General features: G+C 38.9%; 1 protein-coding gene across 1 annotated transcript; it reads right to left on the reverse strand.

Annotated features, from left to right (window-relative positions):
• Positions 1-630: 630 nt before the first annotated feature.
• LOC123445739 (probable aquaporin TIP1-2) lies at positions 631-1974 on the reverse strand. The gene is made up of 2 exons (XM_045122772.1): positions 1614-1974; positions 631-1492 (listed from the first exon to the last, which is right to left on the reverse strand). Exons 1-2 carry the CDS (start codon positions 1744-1746, stop codon positions 867-869), a joined length of 759 nt encoding a protein of 252 aa, XP_044978707.1. The 5' UTR covers positions 1747-1974; the 3' UTR covers positions 631-866.
• Between the last annotated feature and the right edge of the window lie 18172 nt (positions 1975-20146).

Raw genomic sequence — 20146 nt, forward strand, 5'->3', positions numbered from 1 at the left:
AAGTGTGGAAACACATGGCACGCCTTAGTGACGCTAGTCAATATTTGCCGGTAACGTGTCTCATTTGTGCAAGACTCACAATTTATGCTTTACAACGTGCATTGTCCAGACTAGATGGAATGTCAAACTTGTGACCCATCGATGAAGACAACAACAAGCCTGTCAAAGAAGAAGAAGAAGAAGAGATTTCATACAGCCGCCCCAGAGGAGAAAAAAATGAAGGAAAAAAGCCCCAAAATAGTAAAATGTGGCATAGAAGGTGGATCCTGCAGGGTTGGATCGAGATCTAACGGCTAGAAAACCGATTTCAGTTTAACTTATTTTGGGTGGCTGCGAGCACATACATTTTTTTTTTCTGAAATAAACCCGGGTTCGGTTGGGAATCTCATTTTAGTCATTGTCTTTTCGTTTTGTCATTTTGCAATCATTCATACTCAGAAGTCACACCACACAATCTCTCAAATTATTATGTTTTAATTTGATCGTCCCTAGAAGGAGAACTGTCAATTCTTTCTTGGCATCCATCACACATCAAGAATGCTTGTCATAGATATTATGTCGTGACAGGACAAAAGCCAGAGCATGTACACAAGATTGGCAAGACATCAAATTGCTAGGACAGACAGCAGATTTGTACAAACATTAATCTTGACCATGGAATAGAAGCATTCATAACTGAGGACGTACACCAAGACAAGAGATTATTCCTGACTGACTCACACACAGTTTACCCTGAATTTCTCAAAGACAAGAGAGTGACAATGAAACTAAACTGGCTTACTGATGACACGATGACACTTGCTTGATTTCTCAATCTCTCATGGCGATGACGCATGGATGATCAGAAGAGATTCAGATTGAGGTCTTCAGTACTCGGCGGTGGGGAGCTGCTCGTGCGGGCGCTGGCCGATGAAGCAGATGTCGTAGACGAGGGCGGCGATGGCGGCGCCGGCGAAGGGGCCGAGCCAGTACACCCAGTGGTTCTCCCAGACGCCGCTGACCACGGCGGGGCCGAAGGAGACGGCGGGGTTCATGGACGCGCCGTCAAAGGCTCCGCCGGCCAGGATGTTGGCGCCGACGATGAAGCCGATGGCGATGGGCGCGATTACCCCGAGGTCGCCGCGCTTGGGGTCCACAGCCGTGGCGTACACTGTGTACACGAGCCCGAAGGTCATGACGATCTCGAACACCACCGCGTTCCAGACGCCGACGCCGGCGGAGAGCGAGAAGGCGCCCACGGCCTCGCCGCCAGTGGCGATCTTGAGGAGGAGGCAGGCAACGACGGAGCCGAGGAGCTGCGCCACCCAGTACACGACGGCCTTGAGGAGGCTGATGTTGCCGCCCACGAAGGCGCCGAATGTGACGGCCGGGTTCACGTGGCCGCCGGAGATGTTGGCGCCCACGGAGACGGCCACGAAAAGCGCGAACGCGTGCGCCAGGGCCGCGGAGATCAGCCCGGCCGGCGTCGCCGCGCCGCCGTCAGTCAGCTTGCCTGACAGGCCATGCATGCGCAACCGGCGATCAGTACGGTACGGCGAGATAGATGACAGAGACACGATGACCGGTGGACGCACAAGAAAAAGGGAGAAAGAAATGGAGGTGGGAGGACTTACCGAAGGCCATGCCGGAGCCGGAGCCGGCGAAGACGAAGATGAGCATGGATATGAACTCGGCGACGCCGGCGCGGAAGGTGTCCGGGTGGGACAGCTCCCCCGGGGCGCCGATGGCGATCCTGCTCACCGGCATTTTCGACGGGCACTCTTTTTTCCTTGGATGGATGGATCGGCTCGTGTGCTGTGTAGCTGCTAGTGTTGAATTGTGTTGAATTGTGTGGTGTGGTGATCATGCAGTGGCAGTTATATATAGCCCGGGAATAGATGTGAGGCTGGCCGGGCAACTTGCTACGGCACGACCGCTTCAAACACAACCATTGCCGGCCATCGCCACTGGGGTTGGGATCAGATTGCACATATCCCTAACCATTCTTTTTTCTTCTGCGCCATCCATAGGGTATTTAATTTTATCACGAACGAAAAGGAAATGCTGAGCTATCTAGATCCATGATCCATCACGGGCTTGGTTTCTTTTGGCAGCAATTTTTTTTCAAAAATTTGGTTGTGTCTGCAGTGGCAAAATAGGGCTCAATTCTTTGTTTTGGAAAATAGAAAAATGGCACCTTTAGATTAAAATAGAGAAATAATCACACCACGGCAAACCCAAGGAGGAGAGTCATGAGTAGGAACGAGACTAGTTATAATATAAATATTATAGGAAATATCATACATATCAACTATACATTTTTATTAAGGCAACACACAATTATATGAAGAAAAGTGGGAATTGAGAGCATCTACAGCCGGTCCTTACAAATACGGTCCCTCAAACGTTCGCGGGCGCGTCCGGGTGCGTCCCCGGGCACTGACCGGGCGCGCCTTATTTTTTGTCTTTTACATCTACATCCATCATATCCATACAAGAGATCAACATCTTTCATCTGATCGGATTGCTTCCTCGAACAAAAGGAACATAGTTCATCGGAGTTCATCGGTAAATTTGTACTAGAAATTACTTCAGCATAATTAAAAGATAAACAAAACGGGGAAGGGCGGAGGAAATCACCATTTCCTCGCCGCCCTCTTCCCCTTCCGGTCGTCCACGCCGCTCTATCCCTCCTCCGTGTAGGCGTCGGTGTGCGGTGGAGCATCGTGGTCGTCGTCATCGGAGCAGGACGTGGTGGAGACATCGTTGTCATCCTCGTCGGAGTTGTACCGCATGTCGGACAGCCCGCGGGGAAGGAGGTCCTGCTCCTTCGCGTGGCGGGCTGCTTTCGCCTTCGCTGCAGCCTCTTTCGCTGCCTCGCGCTCCGATAATTGGATGGTCAGTCGGAGCGCCTCGGAATTCTTGCGATGGAGGCGGCGCGCATCCGTCTCCATCCTCGTTAGCGAGCGACGAAGAATGCCCACGAGGAGCGCGTCCTCGGGGTCGACCGACGCGCTCGAGGTCGAACACCGTGCGGCCAACGCCTCTCCCTATCCCAAGCGGCTGCTAATCGCGACGGGCTGCACGCGCCTCGGACTCCAACGTCCTCGTGCGCCCCGTCCACGACACGGACACGAGGACCCAGTAATGGCCAGCCACCGCTTCCGAAGCAAAACGTGACAAGAAGAAGGTAATCTTCTGGATGCCCTCCTCCCGTGCTATTAGTAGTTCTTGGTAGTTGTCGTATTAGGGTTAGGGTTTTGAGCTGCAAATTTGGGGGCGATTTTGGTGGCACAAAAGGTTTGATTTTGTGAGGTTTTGGGAAGAGGAATAGCTTCATATGCTTGATTTTGATCGCATTTTGTGCTTATTTCAGTGAAATCATGGACCCGACTGAGATTTTGAACGTCCGATTTCATATTGGAGAGGAGTTCATCCACATTGGTCCAAATTTGGACTATGTTGGGGTAGAATAAGCGATGTCACAAATTCAGAGGGATAGACAACCTCTGCAGGAAGTCAAAGGTTTACTGAAACATCATACTCAGTTGAAGGAATCGATGAAGTTCTATTTTTTGCTCCCTAGGAAAGAGCTTATCAATGGTTGGGCGTTCCTCAGTCATGGTAGTTGCTGTGTTAAGATGGTTGATTATATTTGTGTTGGAGGAGTTGCTGACATGTATGTGAAGTATCATGGAGAGGAAGATAGTAATGATAGTAGTAGTGGGAGTGACTATGAGTATGAAATCATAGAGGAGAGTGGTGATCAACCTCATGCAGTGACCATGTTGTTGAGCCTGCAGAATCTAACACTGATGTGCTCATTCCTGATGAAACTGGTGTGATCACACAAAGGCTTTGTAGTCCTATGAAGTAGAGAAGAAGCAGTATAGGACAAGTAGGTGTTGATCATGATGAAACGCTAGGAATTGAGGGTCCTTTTTCTTAGGTTTTGAATCCTACTCAAGTTGCAAGTGCCTCTGCTTCTGAAACTCTAGTTGAACATGTTGAGAAAGATAATTTAGACTCTGATTCAGACAGTGACACTGAATACATTGGCCAGACTTATGACAGTGGGGAGGATTCAGAAGTTGTGGAACTGAGTAGACATGTTATGAAGTTTAAGAACAGGATGAGGGACACCAAAAGCTGGATTAGAGGAGATGCAACAGGTCCAGTGCCAACTGATCTGATAGCCAACTTGGAGGAACAAATTGAAAGAGAAGAAATGGACTGGAATTATGATTCATATGATGAAGACTACAACTATGTTGAAGATTCAAATGGTCATATAAGGAACAGGAAGACTACATTCCCAAGATACAACACTGAAAGTGAAGTACCACATTTTGTGAGTGTCACCCAATACTAGGCTAGTGCCTCCTCAATATGTTAGGTTGTCAGGAAAAGGAAAGAAAGGAAGGCCTAGAAATAATGACACGACGAGGAAACTAAGCAACCTAAGGGAAAGAAAATGAGCAAGCATGTCACAATTATCAAATGCTCATTGTGTGGTCATTCTGGACACAACAAGTCAGGATGTAAGTAGAATCCACAGAGAGGCAAGAAGAAGAATGCACATCTTGCTAAAGCTAGCAAGAAAAGGAATCCAGCTAAGAAATTTTCATATGCTTATTAAATATACAATGTTTTCTTCATGCTTATCCTAACTTTGCAAAAAAAAATAGAAGCAAGCCAAAGGAACCTTTGCATCACAAACTCAAGCTCCACCAGCAACTACAAGTTCCATCCCACCAGGTCAATCAGCATGAACCAACAGGTTTAAGCCTCCAAGAAAGAGGTCTCCTACTACTGAAGCTGGATCATCCGGTGCATCTACACATTCTGGAGAATCTACTTCAAGAGGGACATGATATGGAGCTAAAAGGGCCAGAAGAAGGGATGCTAAGACATTGCCAAGCTATCAATATTTCACTTGCAGGGAAAACTACTAGTCATTGATCGGAGTTGATCATTTCTACTACTTTTGTTGATGTTGCAATGTGTCAAACATTTCTGATGTAATGTTGATATTGTAAACATATCTTTTGTCATGGACAAAACCTACTAAATGAAAGTGCTGGATGAACTTTCTATTATCAGTAATGATTATTAAATGTTTAATTCATGTGTGCAATTTTGGTATGGTTGACGTTGCTATTATCAGTAATTAGTGGCAATTCCAATGCTATTTTTTCATGGCCTGCAAAGATTGCATACACATAACTACATGATCCATCTATGAAACAGACATCTCTGCACACAACTTCCACTTTCATTCAGTGCAAACATCAACTTGCATACAACTTGCAGATCCCAAATGACCACTTGACACAAGGTTTGAAATGAACTTAACTTGCCAAAAGACCACTACTGTATTGCATAAAACTTGTACAAAACAACCTTAGTGCAGTAGCATTTTCCCTGCCACTAAACCTACCACAAATACAACAAAAACAAAGACAACATTGTGATATTTCCACTTCAGTACATCTATCTCTGCATTTTTCTCTTTCATCTGATCTTGCAGAGACATAGCAAACACCTCTCTTCCAATTTGTGCTTCAAGCAAAACCACAAATGGTGTGTCGTCTTCAAACCGAGCACCATTATTCCCTTCACCTCTCTCGCGCGCACTTCATCTCGTAGATCTCTGATCAGATCACTCAAAAACTTTGGCAATGGATCATCATTCCATTCAATAAATCCACAACCACCATGTTGTTCAAGTAGTAATAGAAATCAATAAGTGGAGAGGAGAACAAATGAAGAAAAACAAACAACATAAAAATCAAACTCACCATGGCATCGACGCGGGCGTAGTACCTCCTGCGTGGGTTATAAATGCTCCAGGAGATCCATCTTGGCGCCTTCCGATGAGAAATGCACCAGCAGAGCTTCTCCGGCTCGTACGCCATCGGGCTCTCCCTGTAGGGCACGGCTACCTCGATTCCTCCTCTCTCCTTCCTGTGGCTCGATGGAAGCCAGGAGCAGCAGAATGACCCGATGAGCATGACATTTCCTTGAACAGATCCGTTGGCGTCCTGCGCAATCTGCTCCGCCGCCGCCCCGCTCAGGATTCGCCTTCACCGCCGTCGCCTAACCCTAGTTCCCCACCTCCAAATTCTTCAATTTGTTTATTGTTCCCTCATCTCTCCGCACACGTTGCGGTTATAACTCAACCTGGCCGACTAGTCATAAGGTATCTCGGTTGACTCTTGCCGTGTCAGCGTGTTTAGCTCTAAAACAACGTCAGGGTTTGATTTAGACTGGGATTTGTGAGTTTAGGGTACAAACGACCGGGATTACGACTTCGGGGTTCGATTCGACAAAGGACTACGAGTTCAAGGTTTAAAATGGACTTTTTTCGTAAAACAAAGAAGATGATGCCAACAAGCGCAATGCCCAAAACAATTTTTTGTCTAATTAATATATATTTGTTGTGGCATGACTGGATGGTAAACATTAATTACAAAGTGTTCAACGATGATGACTACGAGTCTGCGTGCTGGCCCTTAGTAGCACATCTATGAAAATTGCATGGTTGTCATCGACAAGGTCCCCCGGGAGTGTATCTGATGCACCGGAGCAATTGATGCTACTCGTGCACTGAACCACCGTTACACATTTTAAAATGTTTGAAAAAATCTGAGAAAAATTTAGTGCATTGACACAACATTGATGTATGTTATCAAAAAAAGTCAAATAATTATTCGAAACATCACTTGAGATACAAAAAATAACAAATTTGACACTGAATAGTACATAACACGAATTGGGCTTCAGATTTGGCCCATTAACACATTGACGTCGAATTTGTCATTTTTATATCTTGATCAATGTTTCGAATTTTGATTTGATTTTTTGTGACAACATGCAATGATATTGTGTAGATGCACTAATTCTTTTTTGGGAGGTACGTAGGCAGCGAGGTGAGGAAGGCGCATGTGTCATTCGTGGCGCATGCACTTTATACAAAAGCGTAATTAATCAGATATTGTTAAAAGAACCACAACACCACGGCCTGTGAGACTATTGTTGGTCATATATGTAAATTGTTTAGGACAAAATGTGAAAAAAAGACAGGTCGGATAAATAAAAGGTGCAACTTGCACTTTTTCAACAAATTAGGGTTGTAAATCATGATTAATCAGATATGGTTAACAAAACCGCAAAGGTACGGCCAGCTGGCTTGTTGTTGGTCATATATACATCACGAACAAAAATCGTCAGCATCTTGAACTCAATTGTGCGTACCTAATCCCGTTGTGTTGCATACGGATGAACATATATATATAGATTATAAGGAAAAAGGTACGAATGATTGGAGATGCACGCCACACAACTAATCCAAGAACAGCACGCTCTAGATGGAGTAATAATAAAATACAAGTAGAACATGGAGCTAGTGGTAGCTCTCGTCTTTGCGCTCTACAAAACTATAGCTGGAGATAGACGGCCGGACATGGACGTTTCGGCTGCTCCGGCCGCCCCAGCGGCGGGTGGGCCCAGCCGTGGATCAATGGCGGGCCTCCCGGCCAATGGGATCCCTCCGCGTGGAGGAACCATTGGCGGAGGAGCGTGGTGCGGCGCCGCCCAGCGACGAGACGACGTTGCCGTGCGTCCGGTCCGGCGGTCACCACCTTTTAAATTCCCTTCCGTGTGCTGACAAGAGAAGAGACTGCGATCGATGTGGAGTGGTTGCGTTGCGCTGCATGCTTCGGCGGCATAGATAGATTCTTCTCCTGTCCATCCTGTCTCTTGATGATGATGAGCTGAAATTAAGTAGCGAAAGACGGTGCTAGATTAGTGGTGATAACGACGACGACCTTGGCCGGAATAGATAGATTAGTTAGTTAGTGGCGATGGTGACCTTGGCCGGAATCTTTTCTCTCGTGATTAGTGGATGGAACCATCTCTGTGTCGTAGGAACAATTATTGGGTGGAGGATGCAAATGGTGTGTGTGAGCCAGGAGAGAAAGGAGGTGGTGGAGAGCGACTCCTAATTTGCTCCCGAATCATTCATTGACGCTAGCTTCTCTGTTTGCTACATGCGCCGCGCTACGACAGGGCCACCGCCAAACCGCGCTCTTCATCCGCTTGCATGCTTCTTCTCGAATGCTCTATACTCCGTATCACGCATCCGGCCAACGGGGAATCTTGTTGGGAGAAAAGCTCCTCTCAAATCTGGCCAGAGATATCGCGTGCTCCATCGGTACCTTGCCATTAATTCATCATGCTTGTATTCCGAGATATTCGATGGCGACGCTCGTACGGGCACAACCACAGCCAGAAAAACAGACTAGGGGGAGGGTTTCTAATGTAATCTTATTTCATACTCCCTCCGTTTCAAAATAAATATCTCAATTTCATATTAACGTTAGCATAAATTTATACTAAAATTAAGGCACTTATTTTGATACGATATGAATGGGTAGTTACTAACAAAGTTTACGTGCGTAGCACCTAGCACCGAATAAGGTTAATTTGCCTCACAAATCAGGCTTGGGTTGCCTTGACTTTATACTGGTCGTGCCATGTTTGACGGCTTATCATCCGATTTTATTTTGTTTTTGAGCTGTAGCATCATTCTTCTTGTTAGATACACACGCAGCTGCTTTGCATGCTTCAGAAAATAATTTCTCCGACGGAATAAGAATGCTCTTACGTGTGTTTAAGACCTTGTTCTACGCTGCCTGGCTTGAGCTTTCTTTATTATTATATTTTTTTCGTACTTTAGTTTGAGCTTCATTTAACTTAAAGCCGGGTAAAACTTAAGTATTTCTCCCAAAAATAAGAGTACTGACCATCAATGAGCATATTGTTTCTCCCAAAAAAGTAAAATGGACTTCTTTCTGCAAGAATAATGAAACCTATGGCGGCGCTAACCACCCCGTCATCCTCACCAAATGTGCTCAGTTGCATCATCTTCTTTCTTTGCTCCTTTCTTCTTTTTTGTTCTGCTTTTCTTCTTTTGCATTACTTTCTTGTTCTTTCTTTTTTTTTTTCTATTGGAACGGTTTTTTCTGTTCCCTTTTTATTTTTGCTAAATTGAATGGATTTTTTTTCAAAATTGAGTGATTTTTTTTCAAAATGACGAGCTTTGTATTCAAAATCAATAAAAAAAATCAAAACCAAAAGAACATTTTGAAAATCAATGAACTTTTTTTACAAAGTGATGAATGCTTGTCAAAATGGGTGTATTTTTTTCAGAACCGAATGGACTTTTTTTAATTATGGTTATTATTCTTAAAAATAGTACAAAAATTGAACCCATGAACTTTTTTTGAGAATGGCTTTTGTAGTTCCTGATTAAAAATAATTTTTTATAAAAGTCAATGGTCAACGCTTGATTGGTCAATGATTGTTCAGTCAATCGCAATGAGAGTACCAGGGAAAATCATTGCCCGGCATCCAGCGGTTAACTCCCCCGGGCTTGGTTCTACTTACTGGCGCACAGAACATTGTCCTCTATTGGGCCAGCCCAGGAGGTGTGCGCGAGCGTCGGTTCCGCCGCTCGAACTTAAGGCGCCCAATAGGAGCTCCCGAATTGATCCAGCTCTCTTAATTTGTTCTATTTATGGGTTGGGCTTAGTGACAAGGACATTCTATTTTCCCGGCCAGCCTACCCACTTCCTTCGTTTGAAACTTAGCCAATGATAATTGACTCGATATACTCCCTCATCTCTTTATTTTTATAGGCACATCTATATGTATTGGTTAACGTCAATGCATTAGCACAATTCATGCGTAGGAAAAAAAGGTAACCTCCTTCATTCGAACGCACCTATCTCCCTCCAAAAAGAAAGCGGGTGTGCCTATGCACCATGGCTATGTCTTGCCTGTGGCGAATCCTAACAAGAATCATCTACAAGAGGACAACTATGGGCCGGCCCATTATATCGGCAGTCGATGCCTTTGCTTGCCCGTATCCAATTACTACGTTTGATCTGTTGAGTCGATTTTTGTTCCACTTCTCTGTTTTTGTTATTTCTTCTCTGATTTTATTTGTTTTTATCAGGTTCTTCTATTTTACTTTCTTCATTGTTGTGTTTTCTATTTTCTTTATTTTTCAATGGTTTTCTTTGCAGGTTTTTTGTCCCCTTTTTTACTTTGCTTTTCTTTGTTATGCCCTTGGAGTTTTCAGTTTTTTCGTTTCCTCACTTCTATTTTTGTTTCTTTGTGGTTTATTTTGATTTTTCAGCACGTGTCTACATTTTCATATATGGTGTACATTTTTCATACACGTCCAAACATTTTTATAATTTTTATTTACAAAAACATGTCCTGAATATATTTTTCAAATATGTCCTAGACATTTTTCAAATACATGGTAAAACATTTTTCAAATGATAACAAATTTTATATTTGAACTAAGAAAACATTTTTGTACGTTGTAAAAACATATTTTGACAATGACAAAGCCAAAAGTTGTTTTAAACAAGTGATGATTTTTTTAAATGTGGCATGCATTTTAGAAAAATATATGAAATACTTTTTATTGACACTATTATTTCACCAATTCCATTATTTTTAAATGTCATGTAAATTGTTTCTGAAATGTTTTAAATTATTTTAGTTGTCACAAAACAAATTCATACATATCTCTAACATTGTTTGTATGCAAATTACATTCAGTTTTATACATTTTCCATATACATCAGCAACATTTTCCTATACACGTTTAACATTGATAAAATGATAGAATAAAAATTTTCCAAATTTTATGTAAAGTTGTTTTAAATATCTATATTAAAAATATTTGGAAATATAATTAAAATAAAAAAAATAAAAAAATTCACATTAGGTAAAAACTAGCTGTAGATGTTCAGTTTAAGTTCTAGAAGGAAAATACAAATGTATTAATATGGATAACCAAATTGAATTTAGTTGCTGGATTAGGTAAAAAAAATGTTATGGTAGAGATCAGGGTTTGTTATTGGTAGAAAATTTGGGGTGTTAACCAAAAAAATATGAGCTCGTTTCGTAAGGAAATAACATATATTTCCATCTATCGCAAGGGTATCGACATCCTCAGTAAAGATACCAACAACATCATTATCTTGAATTTTATCATTCAGGTAGCTAAAAGTTCTTTAGTAATTTATTGGTTTATAACAAGTGCTAATATTTTGTGTATAAATGACCCAGAAGGGTGGACTGAATTATTGGTTAAAAAAACAAGCACTGAATTATGTGTTAGTTATAATGCTATCTTCTTAATTATATTTTGTGTTGCCATAGTCCACAGATTAAATCTGACACATGCCTTAGTGATATGTACATTCTTCTGTAAATAGGTTCAAGAACGGATCAAATATAAAACCATTTTAGGCATCAGATTTGGGTGTTTCATGAAACAGTGGAATGAAACTTGGAATAGGTTTAGTGACTGTTTGAATCTGTTAACTTGTTAAGATGCTTGCATGATGAATATTTAGTAATAATTTACTTGACATCAATACTGTTGCAACTACTTAATTATAGTCTACAATTCTTAGACTACAAAGGCATTTTTCTGCAAGTTATTTCCTCTCCTATTTCATTATTCTTAGGCATTGCAGATTTAGAGTGGGACCCCAAAAAATCCTTTGGTAAACAATACTTCGCTACCTTTTAATTTTGTACTTGGGGGATTGCTTCAATCTCTGGTGCGGTGGCGTCTTAAATTTGAAATGGTATAGATACTCCATGTGTATCAAAATATAAGACATTTTTGTAGGCTAGTTTAGCCTAGAAAACCGTCTTACATTTTGGTACAAGGGTAGTAGATGGCTTTGCAAAGTTGGAAATGACTTAACGGAAGCGAAATAAAGCAAATTCGAAAATAATTTGCTACCCATGGTGGTAGCTACACACGGCCCCAAGTTTTATCTCTAATTATTTTGTTAAATTATTTTGGACTATGAAAATTAACTCTATAATGAAAATATCGTGAATTTGGAAAAGTCGGGCAAGCAAACACGCAATTATGTCAAATAGGCAAGCAAAAAGGCTGAGAGAAGTGAGAAAACGGCATTTCTACACAACGGAAAGACACTTGTGTAAAAAATGTTATAAAAAGACGGTGAGAGGTGATAAAAAGTCATTTATATCAACAAAAATGTACTTGTGTCAATTTCATTGAAACCCGGCACCTCATATATCAAGAAAAGGCCACATTCAGCTCGATTTCTGTATGAAATATGACTTTACTATGTTTGTTTACAAGCTCACTGTTTGTGCTCGTAGTGGCCTCAGATGTTTTTTTTGCGAGTCGACACTGTTTATGTATGCCTAGACCCTTTGAACTACTTGTGAATTCTCTGAGTGTACTAACATTATACTGATTACGTTTTACAGAAAAAAAAAAACTCAAAAGAAACAACTTGTATTGATTTGCATACTGACATTCTCAGTTTAAATTTGCAAATCTTTTACAAATCCAGTTCCCGTCGCCTATCATTTTTTTAGGTTCCATAGAAGTTTTCAGAATTCTTAGCAGCTCACCTTAATTGCATTTGTGTTCTCCCTAAAAGAATGTATCACATGATTTTACTTTAATAGAACTTCGCTTTGTACTGGAAGCTCATTCAACTAGTCAAGGCCACATTCAGTTCGATTGCTTACATATTAATCATTACTTTTTCACCACACTACTCTCATGATGTTGATCATTTGTGCATATCAAGCATTTATCTGATTATTTAGATTCGTAATTGCATTTCTTTTGTCTGATCCCCTTGGTTTAACAAAAGAGATATAATGCAATTGTACATACTATTTGTCGACCAACTCGCTGATACGTCTCCAACATATCGATGATTTAAGAAGTATTCATGTCATATTCACCTATCTTTACAATACTTTTATATGACTTTGATGCACTTTCTGTGATTTAATTAGAACTACCCTGAACTCACGATGTTTTTAGCATAATTATCATGGTGTCATTTTTTTGCAGAAAATAAAAATTCTCAAATCGCCCGACTTTTTGTTGATTTTTTATGGAACATATGAGCAACGTTGGAGCAAAGAACCACTGGAGGAGGACTAACTGTTGGCCACAAGCCAACAGGACGCGTTCGGAGGGGTCAAAGGGCCATGTTAGCTTGTGGGTCCGTCGTAACTCTGTTTTGCGTGATTCCAACGCCAAAAAATCCTATAAATAGAGAAACCCTCAGAAATTAGGAGAGACTCTCTGCCTCACCGTCGCAACTCTCCGTATTGATGAAAAACCAATCTGAAGAGAAAAGATTAGTGAAAACAAGAGAGAAAGAAAGAGAATGATCCAATCTCGGAGGGGCTCTCGCCCCTTCAGGAGCCATGGAGGCCAAGGACCAGAGGGGAGAACTGCCTTTCGGAGTTCGTTCGCCTTTCAAAATTAAACAACTGAAAACTCCATCTTTGGAGTTGAGTCTTAGTACCATCATGTTTGGAATTCCTTTCCTTTTCTTGTAGAAGGGCATCTGCAACGCCGACCTGCACGTCGCCCGCATCCATTCGGATCACACTATTAGGACCACGGAAGCCATCCAAATGGTCTCGATGTGATTTCTCTCGTAAACCGGGCACAAACGGGGGAGGGGTTATTTGCGGGAGTCTCGACCATTTTCAAGCCCGACTCTGACCGCCTTGACCCACTCAAATCCCCACTCACCCTTCGAGTGCTTTCCATCGCACACGTCGCGCTGCTTATTGCGCCGCAGTCGTGCAGGTCCAGAGTATGCATCGGCCGTCATTGAAGCCGCGGTTTGACCAAATGGGAAGGTGGCGCACACGAACACGACCTCGGGGCGTCGTCGCTTGAATGCGAACGCGACGTCTAGAGAAACCAACTTCGACAGCTGCACGTCTAGAGAAACCAACTTCAAAAAAGAAAAGAAAAACATATTGTTGCCTATGCGTGAAATGTAATATAAAAAGCCAAGAATACTTGGTTAGTTGTACGTAAAAACTTGGTCGCCACTCTGCATTCGACAAGACGGATGTGGCACCAGAATGCATCCATAACCACCCGGATCTCACCCCGGCATGGGCGCTCAACCGCTCCATGATCACCGCGTACACGGCCTTTTTAACCACTTGAGATCAAAATTGAATTGCATTCAGTAAATGTCTATAAATGGACTTAGTGACTTAAATAGACCAAACCGACTGAGAAAGAATTTTAACATGGACCACACAATGGGGTATGTGGCGTATAGAAAAATCACTTTATGCACTTTACATATTGAAAAATGATTTCCCCTTTAATTGGCCTGAAATTCCGAGACAAAGATAACGGATTTCTTTCTGTTTCTATTATTAGTTTCATGTTTTTACGATTTTCATCATCTATTTGTTCTTTTCCTGTTTTTTTTTATTTTTACTTTATATTTCCTTTTATTCATTTTTTATTTTTGTAAATACATGTCAACTTTATCCAATAGACTTCATACATTCTTTGTAAGTACACGTAACATTTTTTGATACACATCGATGTTTTTTAAAATACATGTTCGAAGATTTTACAGAAAAATGTTAAAAAATGTATATACAGGTTGGGTGTTTTTGTTAGTCGTACAAAAAATTCTTCCATACAAATATAATTGTTAAAATCTACATGTACTCATTCGACCCATAGCCTTAGAAAGACAATGAGAGGCAGCGGGAAAGTCCCCATTGTCTTGTTTCATTTTTCTTTCGTTTTTGTTTTTATTTTTATACAAATTGGTATATTGAAACCTTTCCAAAATTCAAAAAAACAATGCGAATTTTAAAAAGTTCTTGGAGTAAAAAAAGTTCCTGAACAGAATAAATTTCAGAAGTATAAAAAATGTTTGTGATTTCAAACAATGTTTCGTTATTTAAAAAATGCTAGTGAATTTGCATATTTATGAAGAATTTCATGAATTTGGTGAATTTTTGAACATTATGCTATATTTTTTAATATGATCAACATTTTTTCTCTTAGATGAGCAATGTTTTGTAAACAACATGGATTAAAGTTTTTTGAATTTAATGAAAAAAATCGTATTTGATGAATATTTTTTGAAATTGATGAGGAACCTTTGAATTTAACGAAATTTTTAAAAACAATGATATAATTTAAAATTTGAATATGAGGAACAAATATTGAATTTTGATTAGCACTTTTTAAATCCATATGAAAAACCTTGAAATTGATGAAAGTTTTTTTGAATTCAATGAACAAAATATTGTTTGTGGGTTTGAATTTTTTGCCAAAAAAATGTGGAAAAATAAAGAAAAAAATGAATAAAATGGAAAAGGGAAAAAACAAAAAATAATAGAGAAAATGAATGGAGAACAGAAGAATGAATAAAAAGCGAAAAAACCAAAAGGAAAACAACCGGTTGTCGTGCCAAATTCATCGTCATTGTCGCCACGCTCTAACATCTCTCCTTGGTTATACGAGTGCCCTAGGATGCTCTTGAACCTTCTGGACATCCCCTGATCAGCTAATAATCATGGTTTCATGAGGTAACATGTCAGGTGTGAAGAAGAAGTGATCTTTACTTTGTCTAATGATCTTGGAACTTTTTCTACACTTGAAGTGCACCCATCATATATTACCTGATAAACATTGGCATCTTTTAGTTATCTATATTTAACCCATTAATTGATTTTCTAGACATTTAATTGATATAATTTAAATTTAAATTGTGAGTACATCAATTTTTTCACAAGATTAGATTGTTTTCTATTTGGGTCATTTAGTCTATGTTTAGGCCTTATCCTAAAAGTTTGATATACATTGACGTTAAGTAGTATAGTACAGTACATCTTCCGAAAAAAGTAGTACAGTACATAAGTATTGTTGTCTTTTCGCAGAAAAACATATTGTTGTCCACGCGTGAGAAGTAATATAAAAAAAATTGGCTCATCGCATGTAAGAACTTGGCTCTTTTGTTGTTGTTGGAATAGGTTAGTGCTACATGGTTCAAATCCACGTTCAATCACCTTTTTTTTTAAATTGAAAAACTTGCCTCGTTTTTTTCTAGAAGAACTTAAAAAGGAATTTAACAGAAACATAGACATAGTTGAGTGGTTGCAACCTAGGTATATAATACTTGATGTCCCTATTTCGACCCCCTCTAACAGCTTCTACTTTTTCTTAATTCAATGATTTATTAAAGAACCCATACAGTTTTACTGTGTGTTAAAAATACTAAGCGCGGCCCAACGTTAGGACGATACAGCGGCAGCAACGACGTTGGGATGCACAACAACAACATACCGTTTTCCTAAAAAAAACAACAGAAGGCCCGTCACATTGTTATGTAAAAAAAGAAGACTTAGAGCAGCCCAACGTCGGGACGACACAACAACAACATTCCGTTTTCCTAAAAACATTACCACAATACCGCTCGTGACTGTTTGAACAACTTAAAAAACAAAGCCTAAGATATGTGGGTTGAACACGCATGACACATCAGCATGAACCATCCATGACGGTTTGTCTAGTGTGTAACTGGTCGGTTCGTGACGGTATCTACGAGGGATCTTCGAAAGGGTGCCATCGCCGTCGGGTTTGTCCTCATCTTATTATTCCATGATGGATTTCCTGATGAACCAAACAAATCCGTCATCGATCATGAGAGATTCTAAGAACGTCACGTGAAATCTGTCATGGATTAACACATTTCTTGTAGTGGATGTTTGAGTAGATTTATGTTGTCCTTTGGGTTGATTGATGATCTTGATTGGTTTGAGTGTATATTTTATTTTGGTGTTGTCCTATGATCTTGATTGGTTTGTAGTGTATTGCGCACACGTGAGGGATTCTTGCTGTAGGTAGTTGCAATACGATCATGATTCGCTTATAGTGGGTGGCTAGAGTGATAGAAGCTTACAACTGAGTAACGGGTTTGTTGCATATGGGAGTAATGGTGACTTGATGTTTAATGATATGGTTGGGTTTACCTTAATGATTTCTCGAAGTTTTGGATGCTTGCTAGAGGTCCAATCATAATTTCATATGATCCACGTACGAAATGTATGTTAGCTCATGTCTCTCCATCATATAATATTGCAAGAATGATTAGCAATCTTGTTATCAATTGCCTAGGATGATTCCGCCCGCCATACCATCATTATTGGACACTCACTATTAGCAATATATTGTAATATATTCTAACTTTATTTAGGCAGCGACTGTTTTCATATTTTAGTTCTCCAATATCATGCTAAGTTATCCTCTTTATACCCACAACGGAGTTTTATTTCTTATTATTCGATAGGAGCAAACATTCGGTGTATGTAGAGTTGTATTGGTGGTAGATAGGACTTGAGAGAATATTGATCTTACCTTTAGCTCCTTGTAGGTTCGACACTTCATACTTATCGCTTCCATATTTGGAGAGTGCTACGATGATTCTTTGCACTTGGGGATTATCAAGCTCTTTTCTTGCGCCGTTACCGGGGAGCAGTACCGTGGGTTAATTTTTTTGGGTATGCTTGTTTGCTTTTATCACTAAGTAGATTTTATTTTTTTCTTTTGTTTCTGTTTTCTTATTTTCTTTTTTTAGTTGCGGGTAAAAAAAAATGAAAACACACAATTTTTTTTACTTGCCTCTCAAAAGAGAAGCGATTCGAAAATTATGCATTGAAGAAGTGATGGTCGACCTTGAACACTTCGGTTCATGCTCATGAAAACAATGTATAATTTTTCATGAAGTTTCTCATAAAAATAATTAATCCCTTATATTTACCACTGTACCATGAAACTAATGTGCTTTTCATAATATTCATGATGCTCTTTTCGCATGTTTCATCTACTATTCTTATGTAAGCACAATTGATATTATCATGCCTAGCTAAAATGTTTTAAAGAAAAGCGCTTGTTGGAACACAACCCAACACTTATCCTTCGAATTTTTGTGTGTTCACATGATTAAGATATTGTAGTAATCATGTTTTTTGTCTTTTATTTCAATAATGTGCCACATAATGTCTTTGTGATGATTTGGATGATAGTAGATTTGACCGTGTGCAAAAAATAGAAACTTTTACGTCCAGTGCAGAATTTCTCTGATTTTACCGGAATGCTTTTTTGATCTGAATTTTTATACATAGTATTGGTATACAAATTCCCCAGGTTGTCCTGATTCTTCAGAATTGTTTGAGTTACATAAGTATGGTATTTGTGTTGACCATTACAAACTGTACTGCTTTAGAAAGATTATGTTTTTTCTTGCATAATTTGCTTGTTTAGATGATGCTATGGATTATATCGAGTGGGGGTATAAGAAATGGAGAAGTTAGACTACAATACCTTGTGCAATAATTAAATATGAATCAATCTATAACTATATCTAAAGTTAATGATTTGTCTATTATACTAACGGATCTCATGAAGTTTTTGTTAATTTTTGTGTGATTGAAGTTTTTAAGTTCACACAATTTTATAAATAATATTAATACCTTTTGAAAATTGAATAAATATTTTAAAATATATGATGAACATTTTGTAAATAAACTCTAATTGTTTTAATACATGATGTACATTTGGATTACACTATGATAATTTTTTTAGTATGAAAATATTTTATAGAAAATACAATAATCATTTTTAATACATGTCTAACATCTTTAGGAAACACTCCAAACATTTTAATGCATTATGAACACTTTTTTAGTACATGACATATTTTTTTCATAAAGGGTGTACAATTTTAAATACATGATAAACATTTTATAACACACATTGAACATTCTTTAGTGCACAATGAACATTATATAATACATAATAAATATTCTCAAAGGACATGATAAACATTTTTTAATGCATGATGAACATGTTCTCAACATTTGAGAATCATTTTAAATACACCATAAATATTTGTTAATACATGGTACATATTGTTTTAACACGATGAATTTATTTTAGTAGGATGATTAATCTTTTTTAATACTTGATAAACATTATAAAACAACATAAATGTGTTTTTAATATAAGGCAAATATTTTCACAATGAATGTCTTTAATACATGATAAATTTTTAAAGTACATCGTTGAACCTTTCATAAATACACGACCAACATTTTTATAATACACTATGAACATTTCTAAGCATATAACTTATATTAAGAATATACATAAGAACTCTTTTATTACAACATAAATTGTTTTAAAATACATGAAAAAAACTTAAGACTTGATGAACAATGTGTAAGTAACTGATAAACATTACACATATGCCATAAAAAGTTAATCACAAAAAACGTAATTAAAAACATGATTACAAAAATAAGAACCAAAAGAAAAGGAAAAACATCAAACCAAAAAAGGAAATATAATAGAAAGATTAAACATAAAGAAACGAAGAATAGCAAGAAAAAAAAATGAAAAAGAAGAGTAAAAAGGAATGAGGAAGGTAAACCAGTGATTCAAAGTAGAATACAGAAAAAAAAACAAATGAAAAAAAAATATCAAAATAATCCACACAAAAACTCAAAAACAATCATTCCATAAAAACACGCTAAAACCCACCAGGAAACCAGAACAACCATAAAATCTGGTACGAAAATAGCAGAGGTATGAGTGGCGAGGCCACGCAAGAGTGTTGTACTCAGATGACTACACAACCATTTGCCAGAATCGTCATACAATAAGTAGATACCATGCTAACAAAATCATAAGTAAATACATATGACCACCCAATTTCGAATTGACTACACAAGGATGAATTCCAGGCACCGCCACTAAGAGGTACCGACCATGTCCATGTGGTCGATATATTATACTTTCGCACATTAGGTCATCCCATTCTAGCAATTTTTTTAAATGCATTTAAATATTTCAAAAACTTCCATAAAATGTGAGTGTTCGAAAGAGATGTGTCTATAGTCTATTGATATATAAATTAAAAAAAATTAGAAGACAAATAGTGAATAACAAAAGAAGAATATGAATATGAAGAGTGTCAATTATATTTTTGTCTTTTGGATACCATTCATGTTGAATTTATCTTTTTTATTTCTTGATGTGTATTTTGAATGGTTGAGTGCTCCATCCTCATCCGGCTCTACCATAGGCCTAATTTTGACATAAACTTCAACATATTAGCCCAATTATGCTTACGAAAAGTAACCACCTTAGTAGTGGAATCATGTTACTCTGCAGTCATTTTGTTTACGGATGATTGTTTGCTCTTCAGCAAAACTACCACAGAGAATGCCTCGA

Source organism: Hordeum vulgare, chromosome 3H, assembly GCF_904849725.1.
Source record: "Hordeum vulgare subsp. vulgare chromosome 3H, MorexV3_pseudomolecules_assembly, whole genome shotgun sequence".
Taxonomy (NCBI): domain Eukaryota; kingdom Viridiplantae; phylum Streptophyta; class Magnoliopsida; order Poales; family Poaceae; genus Hordeum; species Hordeum vulgare.

Bases quoted from the DNA above. Each gene is read 5' to 3' on its own strand.
- LOC123445739 (XM_045122772.1), bottom strand. From the start codon at position 1,746: ATGCCGGTGAGCAGGATCGCCATCGGCGCCCCGGGGGAGCTGTCCCAC. The intron at 1,493-1,613 runs GTAAGTCCTCCC...ATGGCCTGTCAG, and splicing joins CGGCTCCGGCATGGCCTTCG to GCAAGCTGACTGACGGCGGC.